The sequence below is a fragment of the Onychostoma macrolepis genome, chromosome 13 (assembly GCF_012432095.1).
Source record: "Onychostoma macrolepis isolate SWU-2019 chromosome 13, ASM1243209v1, whole genome shotgun sequence".
Classification (NCBI taxonomy): domain Eukaryota; kingdom Metazoa; phylum Chordata; class Actinopteri; order Cypriniformes; family Cyprinidae; genus Onychostoma; species Onychostoma macrolepis.
The window spans coordinates 30,951,549-30,962,709 of NC_081167.1; the positions used below are offsets into that span (position 1 = coordinate 30,951,549).

At 30.3% G+C, this 11,161-nt stretch overlaps 1 protein-coding gene across 3 annotated transcripts in view; it reads right to left on the bottom strand.

The window, feature by feature from the left end:
* The window catches only part of LOC131552126 (adhesion G protein-coupled receptor A3), a 166,645-nt gene that overhangs the window by 80,877 nt on the left and 74,607 nt on the right, over positions 1-11,161 (bottom strand). For all 3 annotated transcript variants that reach the window (XM_058795667.1, XM_058795666.1, XM_058795668.1), the window contains 4 exons: positions 10,695-10,878; positions 9,095-9,244; positions 4,931-5,092; positions 3,481-3,669 (listed from right to left, as the gene is read on the bottom strand). In XM_058795667.1, the coding sequence (XP_058651650.1) occupies positions 3,481-3,669; positions 4,931-5,092; positions 9,095-9,244; positions 10,695-10,878 (685 nt within the window). The remainder of the gene's footprint in view (positions 1-3,480; positions 3,670-4,930; positions 5,093-9,094; positions 9,245-10,694; positions 10,879-11,161) is intronic.

Here is an 11,161-nt window from a genome sequence, read left to right on the forward strand (position 1 = left end):
AAATCTCACTGATGGACAGCATTTACACACATCCTACACAAGAATAAACAACAAAAATACAGCAAAAATATTTTTTTTTTTTGCCAGAATATATAATAATAATAAATAAATAAAATATATGCTAAATATATGTTTTAAACGGTACAGAAATATATTTTGTACATTTTTCATTATTATTTTTTGCCCCTATAATATACTTTGCAATTTAAAAGTTTAAGCAATAAATATTGAAAATATATTGTTTATATATATATATATATATATATATATATATATATATATATATATATATATATATATATAAATTTACATTAACAATACATAATATATTTTCAAATTTCAAGAAATATATATATATATATATATATGTGTGTGTGCGTGTGTATTAATATGTAATTAATAGAGTTAATGAAATTAATTAAAATGTGAATTAATAAATAAATATAAATTATTATTAAATTATTCAAATTTATATATATACTGTATATATTGACAGACTTGTGATTTGGAACCGTTTGAGGGCAGAAAGATGACAGAATGGAGTGTGTAATACTTGAATCTGTGTGAGTGATGTGATCAGATTATGATATTATCTAAATTTCCCAGAGGCGACTGACACACGGCAGGCAAATGAAGTCTGGATCAAAATCCATCTCAGAAGTCAGCGGCTCGTTCACTCGTTAGTGTGCGTCAGGGCAGACCTCGAGACTGATAGAGACGAGATCAGCCGCAGGCGTTTGTCTGATTTATCCTCTCATTAAAGCAATGTCCCGCCATCAGCTCAAGAGTCCTGCATTACTGACTACACTGAACACAAATCTCAAGCAGAAACACACTGTATACATTCACACACAAACGGGTTATTAGAGAGCAACAACTACCATATCTGGCAGAAAATCTGACAACCCTGCTCCCACAAACCTGGTTTCTTTAGCTCAAATGTTCACACTAAGACACTGATTGGATCATTTAACTGAACGGTGGGACTTTATTTTCTATGCAGATGCAGCTTCGGCTAGTTTTTGTGCCTCTGAATTACACTGCATGATTTTTTTTTGCATATCACATTTTATTTCTATTGAGTGATTCCCAAAATGATGTCAGTCGAATGCCTCAAAGTTTTTAGGAGATTTTAAGTTAATATGTTGTTCTCTCTGATGTTGGTTAATAGTCACATGACATGCAATTAAACAAATACAATATTTCATCTTTTTTAGTAAGTGTTTAAATGTTGAATAATTTATTTATTATTTTGTATGTTTCTTCATTTTTCTCTTTTATATTGGATGTAAAGCACTTTGTGACACTTGCTCTGGAAATAAAGTACTTACTGTATTTTTATATTAGTTGTCGTTATTTTGTATTGGAAATTAAATGAAAAAAATGTATTACATACTCGCTTTGGCAACTAGCTAACACAAAATAAATTTAAATTGAATACATTTCTATTCTATTCTGTTCTATAGATGCTCCATCTGTTTCAATGTTTATTCAAACTAATGAATCCTTAACTTTGAAATCAACTTTTTGCCTTTTACAAAGAAAAAATGGATTCAAAATAAATAAATAAATTACACTTGAAATATTGTTAAAAAATGTAATTGTTATGGATTTACCTCTGAAATGTTTTAAATAAAATAGCAAAAATAATATATTTACAGTCTAGATGTAAGCAAAATCTTAATAGGTCAGTATAACCCTTCTAATTAAATTATTATTACTGTGTTTCGGTAGTGACAAATTTGGGGAGAGGACAAATATTCCAAACTTTTCTGAAATATACAATATGAGTATTAACTGCACAATTACTAGAAATGTGTACCTTGGATATTATTCAATTTGCATACATACCTTTTTTTTTTTTTTTTTTTGGAAAAATACATTTTTTTTCAAGACTTTTCCAACTCTGACTTTGGACCAATTGTGTAGAATGGCCCATCTAAGCTCTGTCAGATTGTGGACTGAAGTCTGATCAGTTCATCAGAGCTCCTGAGCTCACAGCTGGACGTCCAGACAGAGCCGCAGATATCATTAACACCTTCAGGAGCTTCAGCACACACTCCTGTTTTAGCTTTATGTGTCATCACGTCAAAAGAAAGCTATGAAAAACAGAGAAATCCTGTCTGTTTCTATCCATACTCAATACCCGTGTGTTCATGTGCAATTCAAATAAAAACATTATACATTCCGATATACTCCTACATCAGAAAGAACATTTTAGCATAGATTCAAATGTAAATTTAAATATAAATGCATATTTATTTACACATAAATGTGAAAGATGAAAAATACTGATGGCTCATGATCTCGCTCTTATATGCAAACCTTCATCCAATCAAATGCTCTCTTGAATAAGAATGTCCCGCCCCCTCTGTTATAAACACCACCTGCTTCTGACGGGCAGTATAGTAGTAGTAGACTAAATCTGAAGGATACTGGCTACTAGAAAAAAAACTAAAAAAACATGCACAATCCAACTTTCTGTTTCTTTAGGAAGTTCAATCAACACAAAGAAAAACTGTGTGAGAGTGAGAGATGCAAGACATAATAACCGCTTAAATAACCCTGTGGATAAAATGTAAAATGGTAAAATATTGAAAATTAATATTTATAAATGTAAAACTTTTATAACAAAAAAAAAAACCTGTAAAATGACAACATTTGCAAAATATTACATCAAATATTTCAGAATTATAAAACATTTGATTTTATAAAAATATTAAATTTTTGTAAATTTTAAAATGTTTTAAAATTGTAAAACATTTAAAATATTTAGAATTGAAAACATTTATAATTATACAATTGTAAAACTGAAACATCTAAATATTTAAAATGATAAAATATAATAAAATCTATATAAAATATAAAATATTTTAATTATTCAAAATATATTAGAATTATTAAAAATATTGTATTTTTAATTATAAAATGAGTTAGTTATAACATATTTAAAATATGTATAATTTTAAATATAATTATACAACTGTAAAATGACAGCATTTAATACAACATTTAAAATGATAAAATATATAAAAACATTAAACTATCAAATATTTTAGTATTATTAAAATATTTTACTTTATAAAATTATTTTATTTTATACAATTTTAAAAAGTTTCAAAATTATAAAATTTTTATTAATAATATTTCTAATTAATTTTTTAAATATTTGAAACATTTATAATTATAAAATTGTAAAAGTACAACATTTTAATAAAATATTTACTCATTAAAACAGAGAATAAAAAGGTAAACCTAACACATTTAAAGTCAAGTCAAGTCACCTTTATTTATATAGCGCGTTAAACAATACAGATTGTATCAAAGCAGCTTTACAGTATTAATTAGGAAAAAAGTCTGTCAATAATGCAAAAATGTTATATATGTTAAATGTAACATTTATGAATCATTCAATCTTTTAATTCAAGGAAAAAGCAGAGAAATGTGTGTTTGAGCGGTTTGTGGACTCGTGGGCCTCACCTGGCTGAGCTGACCCGTAGGTGACCCGGAGACGTTAAGCGTGTGGCATCTGAAGTTGAGCAGGGTGTTGTGCTGTGAAGCGTCGGCCAGCGGGGGCAGCAGAGGCGGACGCTGCAGCACCGTACACAACAAACCCACGAGAGCGTCCGGCCGGAGCAGCAGCGCCTCCAGAGCGATGTTCACCGAAACCTGCCACAAGCACACACACTAATTACTTCCCTCACACTAATCACTCGCTGGAAAATAAACAGCATTCATTGTTCAGGGTTCTGCTGAGTGAGTCAATGACTGATTATGAAAACAGAAAAAGACTAAACAAAGACTCCATTAACGAGCCCAGTCTGTAACCTACATTATCAGAATAACGACGCGTCTGTCATTACGTCAAGACTACCTCGGTTTAGACGCAAAAAAGCCACCTGAGATACACATAGCATGTGCTGATCTACAGAGATTCACAAACACAAGATTCCCACGACTCTCAATACATCAGGGAATAAATCAACAGCACGACCAGTGTTTAACCAGCAAAGTCTCAAGAGAAATGCATGCCAATTTTAGAGCTAATTAAAACTACAATTAAATACATTAAAAAAAAAGCATTACTTAATATAAAATAAACATTAACAAAAATAAAATTAAAATTAAAATAAGAAATACAGCCAAACAAAACAAAATAAAAATAAACTAACAAAATAAAAAAAAAATAAAAATATTTTCATGTAGAGCAACATTTTTTTTTTTTTTTATTAAATTTAGTTCAACCTAATGTACTAAAATAACTCAAACTGAAATAAAAAGTATTAACAAAATATATAAACATAAAAAAGCCTACTAAAAATGGCAAAATGGCAAAATTACAAAACGCTACTAAAAACATTTTAGTAAAATAACACTAAACTTAAAAATAAAAAAATTACTAACTAAACTTAAAAATACAAAAAAATTTACAAATTCAAAATATTAATAAAACTATAATAGTCTCTCACTGAATTCTTTCTTTGTTCCTTTTTTGCATTCCATGCACAATATTGGTTTTGCAGTGAAATTAAATTGCATATAAAATATCTTGTATCTATGTGCATCTTTTGACAACATTTTTTTTCTTTCTCAAATCAGTCAATTACATAAGAATTCTGATACAAGTTATAATAATTACATTTTACATACAACTTTGTTTCCCTCAGATACATGAAAGGCTCTTTATACTGTATGTTTTGTGTTTGTACTGTTTTTTTTTCTCTAACCTGTGTAAAATTCATTACCAAGCAAGGTTGTATATGTCCTGTTATGTTGTGATGCAAAAAAAAATGTAAAATTCATATCCTTATAAAACATTCTGACAACATGCACGCACAACTTTTGATTTGATTTTAAAAATAAAATAAAATAAGTTTTCAATTATTATTTAGAAAAAAATAAGTTTTAATGAAATGTGTTATAAGATGACCTTTGAGATGCCGGTGGTGTTTGCGTTGAGCGCGAGGTCTGCGATCCGCTCCACACACTGAACGATCCGCGTACACGCTCGAGCCTCGTTCTGAGCCATCCACAGAACATGTTCCTCCACCGCCATCATGTTACTGGCCACGTCCAACACGTGATCCGCCAACTACACACACACACACACACACACACACACACACACATCTCAGTTCGCTCAGACTCACACTGTGCAGGTATGAACTTCACCGACCTCTGTTATTAGGTTCACTGCATTTACTCGTACACAAGGAAAATAGATTTCCTAACATATTCACAATATATTTTCATTATTTAATGCAAGTAGAAAATAAACAGAATAATAAATTTTTTCAATATATTACAATATATTGAAAAGTACATACATATTGAAAAAAAATAATAATACAAAAAATTATAAATTATATATCATATGATATTTGTATGGTAAGTAATAAATAAATGTCAATGTAAAAAAATAAAAATACATACATACATACATAAATGAATGAGTAAATAAATAATTGAATGAATGAATGAACTGACATACTTATTTTAGTAAATATATCTTATATACAGTACCATGACATATTTTCATATAGTTAATGTGCTACCCATAAATTGAAACAACATTTTATGAATATGTGTTGAATTTTCATGTAAACCCATGCATTAACTCATGAGAGATATTAATAAACTATACACATTGATTACATTATTTAATATTTTAATATGCATTTAGTGTTAACTTTATTTTGATTGTAATATATTTATTTATTATAATACTGTATTTTATTTATTTATTTATTATTTTTAATGTGTATTATTTTTTAAATGGTTTTACTTTATTGTAAATGTTATTTATTTATATATTTGTGTGGTCCATTTTGCTGTATACTGAAAATTACATGGATTATTTCATAAATTGTATTATATTTTCTAGTATATTCCCATATATTTTAGTTTAAAGGTAAACTGCTTTCTCTACTCATGCACAGCTCATCTCCATAAACGGACTGAACTGAATTTATTTCCAGTACAAGCCATCAAAACCTGTAGGAGCACTGATTTAAAGGCATGGTAATGATGGTTATTTCTCATTAACTTCGGTGGCTCATCCTCGTTTAATGGAGGAAAACGGGCAATATTCCCAGCTCCTCTGTGACCTCCAGACCCTTCAATGCCCTGTGAATCCTAACATTACTGTAACTGCTGCTTTATTCCTGAACGAGCGGCTCTAGCATAACATCTGAGTGTTTCAGGAGCGCTGAACTGAAGTCAGCTGTTGTGTTTTCATTTAGCCATAAATCAGAAGCAGCTTTGTGCTAATCAGAACATATTCAAGCATAAATCCACACAAGATTCAGCACAAATAAAAACATCTTAGACAAAAGCAGCACCTCAAATTCACTCCACACAAGTACATCCTTCTATAACTCTAATTCATTCTAAAATTCTATCAGATTTTATCCATTAAGAGAATTCACGCACACCCTGCTTTTCAGTTAAAATGCCCTTTATGTCCCTTAAATTTCACTTTTGGCATAGATGAGTTCAAACTGAGTTCAAATTAATGAATTGATTTTTTAAGATGATTAAATTATTCAATTAAATTAATTAATTAGTATTTATTAATATTATTTTAATTATTATTTATTAAATTAATATTATTATATTTAATGATATATAAAATATTATGAAATTATTACATGCATTTCTAAATACACAGTAAAAGTAGCATTTAAACACATATTTCACTGCTAGTAAGAATTAAACATGAAATTTTGATGTACAAAGACTGAAACTCTATTTACAAAATACTTTTTACCATGCATATATGCATATATATATATATATATATATATATATATATATGTGTGTGTGTGTGTGTGTGTGTGTGTGTGTTGATGGAATAGTCTATATCAAAACTAGATTTATAATGATTTAATAATGTTTGATTTTTTTATACAGTATTGTTTTTTTTGTCTATTATGAATTGACTCATTTGCATTGTTGCTTTCCATAAGGTTCATTTCCCAGTGAAAACATGTACTCATAAAATAATATGTGAATGCGAGCCACTTCCAAATGAGTGCAAATGTTTGCATACTTAGCATGTAGTGTGTGTCTGACCTGAAGGTCACATATGGCTGCATGAGTTATGTAATTAATACCAATTTCCCCAAAGCGAGTGAATGTGTTTTCACACATAAACAGCCTCCTAGAACTCTTGCGATGGAGTGTGAGCGTCCGCCGGTGTTATTAAAGTGCTAAACGTGTGGACTGAACATGTGTACATAACACTTAAAGCTGAAAATAGCTGATAACAATGTGCAGTGACTCAAATGGCATCTAAATTACACAGCAGCAGAGGAAGAGACTGAGTCACACATCAGAGCGCGAGTCTACATGAGCGGACATCACCGCAAAACATGACGCAACAAAGTGAATTTCAAATAAATGAAAATTATCCAAATCAAGTGATGAGTGCTTAAAACCAGTGTTATTTTAGTATCACTGAAATACTATTAAAGATTTTATTAATATTTTGAATACATTTTTTTTTTTTTAAATGTTAAATTGTTAGTGATTTTGTAAATTAGTTTTTAAGCATGTTTTTATTAATTTTTATTTCAGTTTTAATGGTAACACTTTACAATAAGGTTCATTAGTTAACTACATTAGTTAACATTAACTAATAATAAACTGCACTTATACAGCGTTTATTAATCTTTGTTAATATTAATTTCAACATTTACTAATACATTATTAAAATCTTGTTAACATTAGTTAATGCACTGTGAGCTAACATGAACTAACAATGAACATCTGTATTTTTATTAACTAACGTTAGCGAAGATTAGTAAATACAGTAACAAATGTATTGCTCATGGTTAGTTCATGTTAGTTAATACATTAACTAATGTTTAACTAATGAACCTTATTGTAAAGTGTTACCGTTTTAATTCTAGTTATTTTAGTACGTCAAGTTAAACTTAATAAAAATTAGAAATGCTGAAATAAAATATTTAAGTTAAACTGAATTAATAAAAATAAGATTAAGTTTTATTTTATTTTATTTCAAGTTTTTATTATTATTATTATTATTGTTTTTGGTTTGGTTAACTATAATAGCCCTGTTTATTTTGGCAGATTTGTTTTTTATTCCCCCCTCATTTTAAGCATTTTTTAAAATGTCTTTATAGTTTTTATTAATTTTATTTTTATTAATTTTTATTTCAGTTTTATAATATATACACACATTATTTCAAGTATGCTTGTAACAAGATATTTTTGGCAGATATTATATTTATTAATTTTTATTTCAGTTTTAATATATATATATATATATATAAACATGCGAGTTATTTTCTTTTTTGTTAAGACCAAGATTTATTTTGTTTCTTTTCTTTTTGTGGGAAGCTGTAGGGAGGTGGTTGACATTTATTTTGTCTACACTTTTTCTCCTGTTTAAGGACAGCAAGGGAGGTAGTGTAATATTTTGTACTTTTTTTTCTTTTCTTTTATTTGTTAGATTAGGTAGATTGCTTTTGGTTAGTATGTTCTCTAACTCACTTTATTTTGACATGCTTCCCAGAAATGTGTCTTAATGAGGTTTCAAATCTCAACTGTTTAAGCAAAGACAAGATCATCTTCAAAAATATCTTGTTTTCTGGGAAACTGATCAAAATGAAGTGGGCTTATGTTTAAATGATAAAAAAATCTGCCAATGGAGTCAGAAAAATTAACTTTTTTCCCTCTGAATTACATTTTTATGACTCTACTGGCAGATATTTTTGTTCTTGTTTTAATCATAAGCACCTTATTTTGATCTTCATTTTCAGTTTCTCAAAAAAACTAAATTTCTTAACTTTTGTCTTTTGCATCACCAGTAAATGTATCTTGATTTAAGGATGTTTAGATATTTCTACTGGAAAACAAGACACAAATACTGAGGAAGAACATCACTTTTTGCAGTGATCCATCAAAAGTAGCATATTACTGCACATTTCATTAGGTGCAAAACTAGGAAAAATACTGATGCTTTAAAGATCAAGACAACCTTGCTTTTCTTAAACAGCATTTTTTTATTACATTAGGAATGCGTGATTGGATTTGAGTTGAAGAAATCCTGATGGGATGTGATTTTCACCTCTCTGACATGATCCCCCAGACGTGTGAGTCTTTCTACCAGATGAGTGACGAATATCACATCCATCACGTCTCCAAACAGCGCCGCCCTGCTGGTGAGAGACGAGAGCTGCTGCGCCAACATCAGAGCGCTGGAGACGTTCACCGACATCTGAAGAGGAAAGAGAAGAATACAATCATATCAGCACATTTACTGACATCAGTGCGTCTCTGCATGCTGCTGTTCTAAAGTTTGGGGAAAAAAAAAAAAATTATTTTGTAATTCTATTTTTAATCGCGATTAATCGCATTGTTATGCACAAAATTCAATAATGAATTCAAAAGTAGTGTATTGCACACTTTTTTCATTTAAAAGTACTGCTATATGAACAAAAGTGCAATAATATTTGGTTTACAAACACTTTAAACAAATAAGGTGCTTTTTTTTTTTTTTTACAGCAGTATCATTTTACATAGTAGCAGTTAAAATATTTCTTGTAAATCTCAACTTAAACATTAATGCAATCAAATTAAATATAAAACCAAAGCTATTTGCCACTGCCAGGGCATTAACGTTTTTATAGAAAGTATTTCGGTACGCATGTAGTGTGAGTGTTAACCGCGCTGAACTTCTGATAGATGCAGCACAATTGTGACCCTGGACCACAAAACCAGTCTTAAGTGTCAATTTTTCGAAATTGAGATTAATACATCACCGGAAAGCTGAATAAATACGCTTTCCATTGATGTATGGTTTGTTAGGATCGGACAATATTTGGCTGAGATACAACTATTTGAAAATCTGGAATCTGAGGGTGCAAAAAAATCTAAATATTGAGAAAAATCTCCTTTAAAGTTGTTCAAATGAAGTTCTTAGCAATGCATATTACTAATCAAAAATGAAGTTTTTATACATTTACGGTAAGAAATTTACAAAATATCTTCATGGAACATGATCTTTACTTAATATCCTAATGATTTTTGGCATAAAAGAAAAACTGATAATTTTGACCCATACAGTGTATTTTTGGCTATTGCTACAAATATACCCCAGCGACTTAAGACTGGTTTTGTGCTCCAGGGTCACAATTGCGTGAACATTTCTGAGCAGCAAAAGTGATAGATCTGTAAAGCAATATATTGTGAGAGGGCCGTGTGTTACCGCGTCCCAAACGACTCAAAATAATAAACTACAAAGTTAACAAAACGATGCACTCCACTGTGCTGAGCGCAAGCGCTTCTCTGCTGTCTTCACGTGTATTCAGAGCCAGTGAGCAATGGGCATTCAAAATAATAATAATAAAAACTGCGTTAATGCGCGATAAAATAATAGTCGGCATTAATTAATTAATGCGTTAACGCAATAATAACTAAACCTTGCTACGTGTACTGTGTTAGGCTAACCGATACTTTTCATATAGCACTTGCATATTATTGTCCTTTTGTTGGATTGACTGCTTCTATTGTCATCATTTGTAAGTCACTTTGCATAAAAGCGTCTACTAAATGTAAATGTATAATCAGGTGTGTCACGCCAGAAGTGATTCCAGCAGCATCATTCACTCCGAGACTGCAATAATGATAATGATAATGTTGATAATGATGATGATGAAGGTGCAGACCTGTGTGAGCTCATGCAGGCTGCGGGTGAACTGGCTGGTGTATGAGCACTGGTTGTAGTCGTGCTCCGCCCATCGTCCCGTGCGGTCACACCTGCGCCACGCCCTTTTCTCCTGAGGGGCGGAGCCAGAGCTGGACACGGCACACGGCAGGAAGGCCATGAAACCGGCCAGCGTCTTCGGCCACCTGTGAACATCATTCCTCACATCAAGAGTCTGTTTGCTCTTCACTAATGTCACTAATGTCTTCATCATGTTTGACATCTCAGTGTGGTTTCAATTGCCTGGTGTTTTTTTAGTCCATAGTTTTTAGTGGATCAAATTTATTTTATATTATATATATATATATATATACAGTGGTGGCCAAAATTATTAGAACACTAGTATTTTAAACCAGTTAAAAAATGGTTTTAAGTCAGTTATTTCTATCTTTTGCTGTAGTGTGTCAGTAGGAAATATCAGTTTACATT